At 54.5% G+C, this 11,812-nt stretch overlaps 2 protein-coding genes across 2 annotated transcripts; one reads left to right on the top strand and one right to left on the bottom strand.

Annotated features, from left to right (window-relative positions):
- Window positions 1-1,076: 1,076 nt before the first annotated feature.
- On the bottom strand, window positions 1,077-3,690 carry VOLCADRAFT_58181 (uncharacterized protein; the record flags this gene model as incomplete). Its single annotated transcript, XM_002948150.1, has 5 exons — window positions 1,077-1,266; window positions 1,895-2,133; window positions 2,808-2,941; window positions 3,347-3,521; window positions 3,601-3,690. Coding segments are annotated over 5 exons (828 nt in total), but the record flags the coding sequence as incomplete, so codon positions are not given.
- A 465-nt stretch (window positions 3,691-4,155) lies between these two features.
- Window positions 4,156-8,940, top strand: VOLCADRAFT_103820 (uncharacterized protein; the record flags this gene model as incomplete). Its single annotated transcript, XM_002948298.1, has 8 exons — window positions 4,156-4,348; window positions 4,541-4,651; window positions 4,926-5,141; window positions 5,363-5,532; window positions 5,885-6,025; window positions 6,336-6,474; window positions 8,250-8,383; window positions 8,722-8,940. The coding sequence occupies exons 1-8, from the start codon at window positions 4,252-4,254 to the stop codon at window positions 8,938-8,940; spliced, it is 1,227 nt and encodes a 408-aa protein (XP_002948344.1). The 5' UTR covers window positions 4,156-4,251.
- Window positions 8,941-11,812: the final 2,872 nt, after the last annotated feature.

Here is an 11,812-nt window from a genome sequence, read left to right as displayed (position 1 = left end):
ACACCGACAAAGCAATGGGGTATGAAATGCAGTTCGACGCGCTGTTTCTTTTCTAGGGCCGCGCGACCCGCGGCGCCTTCAGTGGGTCCCGCAGGTGCCGTGCGACATGATGATGATGACGGCGACGACGACGTGATATGACACGCGGCACGGCGCGGCACGTGGAGCAGCAGGTGATAAACCGGATGTACCCCGGACAGAGCCCCCCACCAATAAGGCCACAGGAGAAGAAGCGTCAACTTCCCAAATCCTCCGCAGTGCCGTGGTTCTTGCACATCGCGTACAGGTACATACTCGTGCAAACATGCACATGCAAACGTACACCACCTTCCTTAGGCGGAGGGAGTGTGTGGTGGCGGCGCCGGGGCAGTACTACGCGCTCCATCCCTAGGGGACCTCCAATTGCCTTGCCATGCTTGTTCGGCCTTTGCTGCCATCTCAAGACACAGGCACATACACACACGACGCACACACATGTCCACCGGCAGGTAAGTACACAGGTAAGTATTTACCACGCGTTTTACCACGCGTGGCCAAGGTGCTAGTTTGGGGTCCCTCGACACAGGGGATTTGCCATACCACATTACCACCAACCTCGATAGGGCCTCATCTGGACGATATATCCTTGTCCCCCTCCCGTGCTTTATTTGCCTGGGATTTTCTTGTCTTAGGGCTTGATCCAAAACTCTCGGTCCATACCCTCCCTGATCCCTACCTCTCCATCCATCCCATGCCCTTATCCACCTCTCCTGTTCGCCTTGCAGGCAGCTCTTCACCGCCCTCGGCTTCACCGTCACGTGTGCGCCGCCTCCTTCGCTCCTCCAGCATGCTGTCCTCTCCATCAACCGCCACAACTACCAGAACCGTACCAACACGTACGCCCCCTGTACCACATCCCCCATCCAGATTACAAACAATGCCCCACGTCCATCGCTGAGCCCGTATCCGGCGCCCAGTCCCCACCCGTCGCGCCCGCGGCCAGTGCGGTGGAGCTTGTGGGTCCCGGGGTAAAGCAGTCGGATACAGACATTCAGACGTTACCAGAATGCCTCATGGGTTTCGTGCAGGGTGCAGGGTCACTGCGAGGGGATCTGCTGGTAGCCCTGGTGGGTCCGTTTAGGCGGCAGCTTCCGCAGGATGTAGAGCACCCAGGCGGAGGGGATAATCTCACCCAGCGCGTAGTAGGCGATATTGAGCAGCGGGTGGCCCAGCATGTCCACCTCCAGGTCGTTGCGGTCGATAGCCGAATTGGCAATCACGACCGCCCTGCGAGAGGTGTGCGTGGAAGGCACGTTTGCGCGTGAGGTCAAATGCGTATTGTGTTCGGAGGTTGTGCGGGTTCAGCAGAGTAAACAGCAGCAGCAGCAGCAGCGCAAGTTAGGCTACCGAGAGGCATCCGGCAGATGCGGGGATGCCAGCAGTCGATGAGCTTGTCTGTCACAAGCTGTTCGTCTTTCCCGGCTCCAGCCAGCCAGCTCCGCTCTTGTCAAATCCAGCAACTACCGACAGTTTCAACTCGTGTGGGGCTGGGGACCCGGGTCTGGCAGGGTTGCCGGCGCCCCCGCGGCCCCGTCCCGGACCTCCTATGTAGCACCAGACAGGCGCGCACCGTGCCGTTGCATTGCTACCTCCCGGGCCTCCCGGCACATAAGGACGCCGGCAGCTGGTGCTCGGTATTGGACGTCGGCAGCTGCTGCTTTTCACTTTTAGATATATTTTTCCCACCGGGCCTCCCGCACAGCGGCCCTCCCCCTATGCATGGGGCCCCATCCATGCGCCATGTGCCAGCCATCGCCCTCTAGTCGTCGGCACCGCACTTCAGCAGGGTCACCCCTTTGCGACCCGAACATACGGCCCATCACACACGGCGCACCATTACGGGCTGTGAGCTCACCTGAAAGTGAAGCAGCCCGCACAAATGGATGTGACCAGCCCCACCTCCGCCAGCTTCTTTCGCCGGCCGCGAGACTCGATGGGGAAGCGCTGCAGCATTACGAACAAACGGCCACCGTACAGCAGGAAGCCTGCCGCCGCCGCCATGAAAACCGCCGCCAGCCACAAGTTGGATATGGTGTACGACAGCTCCTGAACGTCTGACGTCTTACCAAAGGTAATGAGGGCCCACAGGCCAGCCTTCGCAGCAGGATGAGGATATTCGCGGCAGGGCGAACACCGGCGTCGCGTGAGGGTGATCCAACAGTCCAGCTCGATGATACACAAAGAGCATGGCAGATAGCGGCAGGGGTGTGGCCAGACTTCACAGACGTGACAATGCGCCTTACCTGGTGCTATTAGCCCCTCTCTGAAACGGCCTTCCCAGCTGTCCCCAGCTTCAGTGCCAAAAATTCGTGTTCTCCTCCCCTATTACATTAATAATGGGTGTGAGGGGGTGGGTTCCGCTCCAAACCCCAACCACCCACCCCGACTGCACCCATGCCCTCCTGGGCCCCTCCCAAGCATTTGGTTGCCCTCGGGGTTCCTCCTGTGCTGTGCTGGTCCCCATGATCTCGGAGGCGTGTCTAGTCGTGCCCCGCCATCCCCGCGTCACCCCGCCCATCTCACCCGCTAACTGCTAGCCAGCAATCGCCCGGTGGGCGCGGGTGCACGCTGGACCTTCAAAACCCACCCCAACATCCGCAACACGCAGCAATGCTACACGTCACAAACCACCCGGGCGTGCATATGCACCTCTCCCCCCGTGCCATGCGCACACAACTTAGGAGTTGTTCCCTCCTTAAGTAATGCGTGGAAGGGCATGGTAACATGCGCAAATGCGGAATAAGGGCCCCAGAGGGAATTTTACGCACCAGCACTCCGTATACCACCAGGTTAATGATGAGGAAGGTGGGTCGCAGCGCGGCCGCGGGCAGGTTCCTGGCCTGCTGGTAGATCTCCGCCCAGAACAGCACCAGCAGCGTGTAGGTTGTGAAGAACAGCAGGCCTGCGGAACAACGGAACGGAGGTGACGCGCCGGTACGGCACAATTGGGATTGCAAGGCTACTGCTGGACTGCTGCTGCTGCGTGTGCTGCAACATGTGTCTTGTAGTTGCCAGACTCATACATACGGTGCATGTGTTAAAGAGGGTAGAGAACTGACGAGAAGGGAGTTTCGAATTGGGACCGCGTGCAGGTGATAGGGCCGAATTGCTGCGGAAAGCGGCGTGTAATGCCCGTTCATTGGATTGGCAGATGGAGGAGGCAGGGGAGGAAGGCAGGGGATGGAACGGCTCATGGCGGACTGCTTCCTAGTGTTGTGCAGTTACTGCAGCGGTTCCGGAGCAAGGATTTGAACGACGTGGCGGAGTGGTAGTGACTGAAGGAAAGAGGCAACGGCCCGATCCTTACCCGGTAGATCCAAGAGCATCAGCTTCGTGACTACTGGGTGCAGCCCTTCCAGGGCGGGTCGGAAGAAGAATACCGAGCATCGCAAGACCGAGACCAAGCAGTTGAGCAGGTGGAAGACTTTTTGTGTGGTCCACCCATACTCTGGCACCCGTAGTTGTAGTCGAATGAGTTGAACCTACAGCAGAAGTATTCACCCTGTTCGCGTGCGGAAAGCTTCCACTGGGGGATGGACTGCCCGGTCCAAGTAAACTTACGAAAGCGACGAGCCCGATGAGGCCGTATGCGCCTCCTATCCCATAATTGCTGTATATCTGAAGACTGTCGTTCTTCTCCAAGTTGCGCCACCTGCGGTCCTCGAGGCAATCACTCCGTGTCCTTAAAGCCTGCCCCCATCGCGTGGTTAGCTAGGCCAAACACGCCTCTTACCAGTGAGGGTATGGAAATCCTACGCTAAGGCCTGAGAGGGTCAGCGTCCGCATTTCCCAGTCCACCTAGGTGCTGCTATTCCAATGTCGCTGGGTAAAAGTATATACAGATAACACGGAAGCACCCCTTCACGGGCCCAAGCGTCTCGCTGCAACGCCACTGGCTAATGTCACCTGCCGAGAAAATTGGCAAAGTCAGCAAGCGTGCAGGCGTTACAGTATGACGTCCTTCTGTCATAATATGTTTTGTCTATCTCAGAAAGCCATGCCATCGGGTTGTAACCACCAGCGATGTGTAGTACTACCAACTGGGGAGGCCCTAGAAACCGCATTCCATTCCCATTTGGTCATGGTAAGGGCAACTCGTTTTCCACTACTTTCGAGGAAGTAATGCATGGTGAATATTAGCCTTTTTTATGTCTAGGTGGTTGTCAGCATAAAGACAACCTCTGTTGTTCCTTGTCTTGGTGGCGAGACACTATGGCCCGCGGACGCCTCGAGGCAGCGCAGATGGCTGCAGAAGATGAAGATGTAGACATTATAGAAGGAGACGTTGTTGACGACCTTGAAGGCGAGGGTAAGTGCTGACATACAGTCTTTCAAGGCGGCTGCATACCTGCATCGCTGTAAAGAAAATCTTCGGGTTTCGACGTATTCACGAAGTGCTTTCATCTGGTTCCCGGTCGCCGGCGGCGGCCGCCGGCGGCTGGCGATTCATATGTTGCAAATAGGCGTCTCGAGTCTTCCGCTTTTTCTCCACCAAACGTAGACCCTGATTATGGGAGTGAGGGCGAGGGTGATGGAGATGACACTCAGAGCGACGACCGTATCCGCACCGTGCTGGAAGATGACTCGTTCCACTGCTTTGATGGGCACCAAGGTAGGTGGTTTACACCCAAGGCTCGAGGCCCCAAACAACACTTGCAACCCATCAGCACCACAGTCCGACCCCACTAGTCCTGGCGGCATCGCTTGCATTTCCAGCAGTCGCAGTCCATCCCTCCCGGTCAAACGTGATAGCGACTGAGCTCTGTACTCAGCCTTCTATGCGCTATATTGATTATAGCAAGTCATTTCTTTTTATCGCTATAAATAGTCCCATAACCATCAACCTCGCCGCAAATGCTGCCATCGCACTCCTTTTAATATTCCAGATGCCGTGGTATCAGTAGCATGGAACCCTGCTCTACCTGATGTGGTCGCGACTGGTGGTTGCGACGACACGGCATATCTGTGGCGTGTGGGTCAAGACGCTTTTGAGGAAAGCGCTGGCAGCCTTGGTACCTACGAGCTGGCAGGGCACACGGACACGGTTGCGGCCCTTGCGTTCAGCAGCTCGGGTACCATGCTGGCGACAGCTGGAATGGACGGTAAGGCTCGGGTCTTCAAACATATAATCCATGCTTAGCGTAGCTTGGGGCTTTGCTAGCGGAGTGAAAGGGAAGCCGAAGAAGCTACTCCTGCAATGGGTTCCCCCTTGCTGGCCGGCTACTCCAGCCATCTGTACTAAACACGGTTTCATGTTTATCCTCCTTCCACCTCGTCCCGGGCCAATTCTTTTTGACATTCCCTCCCCTCCCGCGTTTTCCAGGCATCTGCAAAGTGTGGCGGGTGGCTGATGGTCGGCTGGTTCATTCCCTGGAGGGCAGTGGGGGGGCGTTGCAGTGGCTGTCCTGGCACCCCCGGGGGGAGGTAGTGGTGGCGGGCACGGATGACTGCATGGCTTACATGTGGAACGCGGCCACGGGGGCGGTCATGCAGGTGGGCAGGCAGGGTGGGGGGGAAAGCGGCTAAGCAAACGGTGGGGTGCGAGGGGAGGAGCCCATAACAGTTGTGTGGGATGGCCATGCAGCTCTCCGCGAAGAACTCTTCGTGTTTAGGTAAATGTAGGCGGGATGGGGGTTTTCTTGGGATTGCGGTGTTTGCAGTCAGTTCTGTGGTTCCCTCCTCTCCCTGACGACCTCCCGTTTTGTGGCTCGCCTTCCTACTTGGCATGTCTCGCCGTGCTTGGCCCATACCATCACGGTGTTTCCTTGCCCGTCCTGACGCTCCACCTTCGTGCTTTGTCCACATCCCTCCCCTTCCTGCTGCTGCTACTGCTACGCTGCTCCAGGTGTTCAGTGGCCACTGCGGGGTTGTTAGCGCGGGCTGCTTTACCCCGGATGGAAAGTCGGTGGTCAGTGTGGGTGGCGAGGATGACGCCAGTCTCAGAGTGTGGAACCCCCGGACCGGAGAGTGCACTCTCACGATACAGGTAAGATACGTGTACGCGTGAGTGCGCTTGTGTGCTTGTGTGTGCGCATAACTCTCTGCTTTAGATATCCGAGGGTGGTTGATAAATGGATGGATGTGGAGGAACGCTACGTCGCTACCGCTGTTTCGCTTGTGTATTCTTTTCGGGATAGCTTCTTCCCCGTATGCTGTGTGCATCTTCGCGTTTTCATCCCCTTCACTAGAGTAAATTTAACGTGATAAGACAGCTTTGGTAAGTCGGCGATCCCTCGTATCCAGCGTTGCAGCAGACCGAGCCCCTCCCCCCTTGCCCTTTTCCCCTTTTGTTGTAGGGCCACCCCTTCCACGACAGCGGCATCACGTGTTTAGGTCTGCATAGAGACGGTGGGGGGGCGGCCATTACGGGGGGAGATGACGGCTGTGTCTGCATCTCCAACATCGCTACGGGGAGAGTGGGAGGAAGGCTGACAGGTAGGCAAATGGTTCCTTCGCACGACGACAGTTCTTTGAGGAGATACTTTTGGTTTGGGATGAGGACAGTGCGAAAAGCTTTGCTGTGCGTGAAAGTCCTTACGTGTTTGGCGGGGGGGATGCATGGCCGTCCCATAGGCTGAAAGAAGGCATAGTCGGCCTCCCAACTATTCAGTGGGGTAGTGGTTTAGCAGCAGCTGCAGTAAAGGTCATTATCAAAGTGGCTTGTTGTGGCAATCGTGGCCGTGATGACGTAATTTACAAGTACCATCAAATTCCGAGGCACATGACGTGCCCTGACGACTGTTTTCAGCCTTGTCTGAGCCGCGACAGCATCTTAAGCCACCACTACTTGCTATTGAGCATTTCTTCAGCACTACGCAACTCATCACCGTCCGCAGCCCTTTGTTGTAAGGGAGTAAAGAAATAACCTTTTCGCCTTGCCTACAGCCGCTGGTTACTGGTGCAGTTCTTGATAAGTAGGATGATATGGCAGAAGTGGATACTGCCATCCGCCCTTACTCATTAGCCAAACCGCATGTGTAATTTGGCGACTTGCACTTTTGTTTTTACTTCCGATATGGCGTGGGTTGAGCTTTAGGGTTTCACTACAGTCCGCCTCGGCCGTGATGACAAGGTTTAACCTTGAAGGCGTGTGCGCGGCACTCGGCCGCCGCCCGCGATGCTGGTAAGACTCCTTGCCTGAGTCAAGAGCGGACTAGCTCCGAGGGCCCTGGAGGGAGGGTGCTTGCACCAGCGACAAGGGTCCAAGGGGCGGCGGCGTTGGGCAATAACACGTGTTTGCGCAGCAAGGAGGGACTTTCGTAGCCGCACAGTCGCGGCGCGTGATCGCTGTAAGGTTGACATGTGGGGGCGGTGTGGTCGGCTGGGGGATGGGGGCTTCTGTTGGGTCGGCGTAGCGGTGATGACGTAATTTACAAGTACCATCAAATTCCGAGGCGCACGACGTGCCCTGACGACTGTTTTCAGCCTTGTCTGAGCTATACGCCGATTTGTATTTTGTAGAATGGGGCAAGTCGTCCGGGGCCTGGAGGGTACCCTGCTGGCAGTGCGGGGGGTGGGTTAGTGAAAGTGCGGTGGTGTTCGCGTCGGGAACGGGTGATGGATGGCAAGGGGTTGTGAATTCGCTGGGTTCAAATGCCGGTACAGCGTGCTCTGACAGCCACGGAGTTAGCACACGATCTGGTGTGTCATATGCCGACGTGGATCATCACCATTGCAGTCGGTACTTTATAATAAACAATTAAACACGTTATTCCCTTCTGTTGAAAAGCAGTTGTATTTTATTCCTAAGTTAAGGGAAGCCGCCGCATGCGTTGCTCATAGGTTTCCGCCCTTCTCTTCAGTTATTTGGCATGCTTTGGGTCATATCTGATCTTACTCAGCATGCTTGAGCTATAGGATGGCGGAGTCGAGTGAACGCCGTGGCCGTGATGACGTAATTTACAAGTACCATCAAATTCCGAGGCACATGACGTGCCCTGACGACTGTTTTCAGCCTTGTCTGAGCCACCAACACCTAAAACCAGCACACAGCACTCTTGGTGATGAATTGTAGGGCAGGTAGCCGGTCGGGGCCTAGGGTTGCAAGGCAACCACCTCGCCTTGTCCTTCCGGAGCTTGTTCAGCCAATTGCGCCTTCCTTCTCGTCTCTTAACTCTACTCTGGCGTTCTTCCCACGTACGGCCTATTTTCCATCATGCCATCTTGTTCCCAACCGGCTCCCCTTCCCTCTTTCGGAATCCTCCCCTCAGGTCATGAAGATTCAGTGGAGGCTGTGGGGCTGTCTGCTCATCTGCCCCTGGCTGCCTCGGCCTCCCTGGACGGCAAGCTACTAGTCTGGGATTGTGGCACACTGAGCCAACGGGGCTGCTGCGAACATCCCACTGTGAGTGTATCGCGTGGGCTGTCTCAAGCCACTGAGATGCTGCCTCGCTCCCCTGTGATGTGGTGTGGGCCGTCTGGTCCTTGCCGGCGAGCCGTGCTGCCACTTAGGTGTCGCTGGCTTCCGGCGATAACAAAAACAAAAACATGCCGCGCCTTACCTCTCCTCCCTCTCTGAATCCGTCCTTCGACGTATTTGAGGCACGGCACAGTTGCAACGTATATTGTGTCGCGCCTTCCTCCAATTTTCTGCGCATGCTCCGGTGTATACAATACAGGTATTTTTCCATCGTTACTGACCCGCTCCTCATTCGGTCCTCCTTTCCCTGCCCCCTGCCGCAGTCCGTCACCCGGATGGTGTGGCACCCCACCGAGCCACTGGTCTTTACCGCCTGTCTGGACGGCGCGTCGCGTTGCTGGGACTTGCGTACGGCAACATGTGTACGTACGTACGGCGGACACGAGGATGCTGTACAGGACATTTGCCTGAGCCCAGACGGCTCCATGCTGCTCACAGGCGCGGACGATGGCACTGCGCGTGTGTTCAAAGTGCAGCCCTAGGTCGGTCCGCCGGACACTGGACCTAGGGGCGGGCCGCTCCATCGTGTGTGTGCACCACTCGGTGTGTGTATGTGTGTGCAGGGCACCCTGGAGTTCAGCACTGTCCTATAATTGCCTCGAGGCACTCTGGATTGGCCCTCGTTTTGGGTGCCCGACACATGCAGTCTGATGTTGCGTTGCGCAGGATAATCTATCTGATAGCAGAGGCAGATGCGGGTTCCTGGGCGCCGCTGGAGAGGTCGCCTCAAGGTTGTTCGGCTTGCATATTTTTGTACATAGCGTTCGGGATAGGATAGTTTTCAGGCGAGATGATGTCAGCCAGTCCTTGAAATTCGTTTCAGTCGATTACCAATAACTATGCAGGATGCGGCGTGAGAGCGGTGTTAATCAGCAGCATGGAAAACAACTGTGACAGGTTTAGATTTCGTATCAGCACTCATGTGGCTTTTGACAGCAAGAGACACGCATATGACCTAGTGGATAGTGTAATATTTGAGCCGTGGCAGCTGCTTCAGGGCCCAGCGGACAATAGCACGTCATAGCCGATTTAAATGTAACGTGCCATTACCTGTAATTTTGGAGGAAATGTGGCTCCTCAAAATGGCGTCCAGTTGACATGGCCTTTGCCCATTACGTTCTATGAAGGGAAACCGTACTCTCGATAAGTACCAAATTTATCTGAAGTAGCAGTTGTTCAACAATATATTTTCGCCCTTTGATATGCTTTGGGTTCGCCTTTAGACATGGCTGACGATTTCGCGAGCGCCATCCTGGTTGCGAGCGGGGTCGACTTTTTACCAAATTACAATCCGCCATGGCTCGTCATAACACAATTTCACCACGTTATGGAAGATGGGTATGCGCTTTTTGCGGCAGTCGGGCCTTCTTTTGCTTCACTGTCGTGATGGTGTTGATGATTTGTGTGGTCAAATTGAAATACGTTTATAGCAGCAGACAAAGAGGAACGCTGAGCAGTGTAGGTCCCTAGGGCTGTGTTCACATGTCGGGGTATGATTGCAAGCCCACTTTGTCCCGGCGATTCAAATTGTACTCGCATGCGATTGTGGCACAAAATATTCCACAGTCGCGATTTGCCCACGACAGCATAAAGCTGGGCAGCATTATTTATGAGTATGACTCTATAATTATGCCCTTTTCGATCGATGTCATAGTACAGGATAGCTGCGGCTATTATAGTTGCAGCAGTACAAGGCTGGCGATGACAATAATTGGCGAAGAATGCTCGGTGTTCAACTGGAAGTTATATTATCATAGGCGTATTTATGAGAAACGGTTTGTTAAACGGCCGTCTCTAGAGAATGACTTTCATCAACTTGCCGACCATATGGTTGACCCTAAAAAGGTGTCAATATGGAATTCGAGTTAGTTCTATTGTCGGAAATAATAGAAATAAAATTAGAAAACTTACACTATCCAATTGTTCTATAACAATAAAAGATAAATCTAAAAATATTAATAAAATAAAAATTCTAACGTTTGCAACCAGTAACGGCGGAGTAGGTAGGTTAAAAACACTTAAATATATAGGTGGTTTTAAATCAATTTCATTTTATTTGTGGGGAAAATTAGCTAATTACACTGAACCATACCCCAAGAGGCCCCACCAGACCCCAATCCCGATTCAGGCCCAATTTGCTCCGCCATTTCAGAGTCCCTGATTCGTTTACCCTTTCCTTGTCCAGGAGTGGGTGCTATTCATCTTGACATGTCTTGAAAGTGATAATGAAAATCAAATATACTATCTTTAGGACACTTAGAAGACACACACTTCCTATGCCGCCGCTGCGCCGAGGAGCGGCCCGCCCGTATATAGACCACATATATAGAAACGTTTTTGAGCCAAAGGGGGCCCCAGCGCAAAGGGTCCACTCCATAGGGTTGGCCATGTCTGTCTGTCTGTCTGTCTGTCTGTAACGGCCAAACATAAGATCTCACCCAACTGTTCAGCAACATAAATAGCTTTCCACATCTTGCTTTGCACCACCCTCCAGTCTTTATGACTGAGAAGAAAATCGTTGCGTATATATGAAGAACGCTCCTTGTCACGACAAGAACCACTTCGCGCTTGTTGCGCTCAAAACTTCATCCCTCCATTAGGTACCGTGAATCTTACAAACAATTGTAAAATCAGATGGCGGCGCCCAATAATTTGAATAGCCGCTTGCCGCAAGCATCGCACGACTTCACCACCATTATGGCAGGCCACAGGGGGAACTTTGCGTATCGCGAATGGCGAATGCATTTCATGTGTGGGCTGTCCTTCGCAAAGCAGGGTGGGCCCCTCTCCATCCCCCCTGCATAAGGAACCCATAAGAATGTGCATAAGGACCGGACGGGGAGCTATGTGGCCGGTAAACTGCGTGCAGTAGCAATCGCTCCGTCCCCCTAGTGTGCGTGTTCTCATTGGGTGATGCAGGTGCGGGGTTAAAAGGGGGGTCCGGGGTCGGAGGATGAAGCGCCTAACAGCAGTTGTCGTTCATGCAGCTAAGCAACCAGCCAGTAGGGGGATCAGAGGGGCCCCGCCTTCTTTCCGGCTTCAAGGAGCCGACACCGTATTTAACCGTTTAACAGATATGCAAATTTGTGGACTGACTTCATCAACCGCTGGATCCACAACACAATAAACAGCTGACGAGGCTCGTTGTCGTTCTCGTGGCCTCCCGCCTGTATATTCACTTTCACCAGTTAAAAAAGGAGGGAAACTTTTGGAGAGCCCTTCCCGGGTACCTCAGCCCCTTCCATCTCCCAAGGGGCTACAAATCAACAAAGCACTACCGGCACCACCAAGCCAGGCGCTGGCGGCTATTCACACAGACATATTAGGTGGTTCCTGGCTTTTGGTCACGGCAGG

The sequence above is a fragment of the Volvox carteri genome (genome assembly GCF_000143455.1).
Source record: "Volvox carteri f. nagariensis unplaced genomic scaffold VOLCAscaffold_9, whole genome shotgun sequence".
Lineage (NCBI taxonomy): Eukaryota > Viridiplantae > Chlorophyta > Chlorophyceae > Chlamydomonadales > Volvocaceae > Volvox > Volvox carteri.
This window is presented reverse-complemented; position numbering and strand designations above follow the sequence as displayed.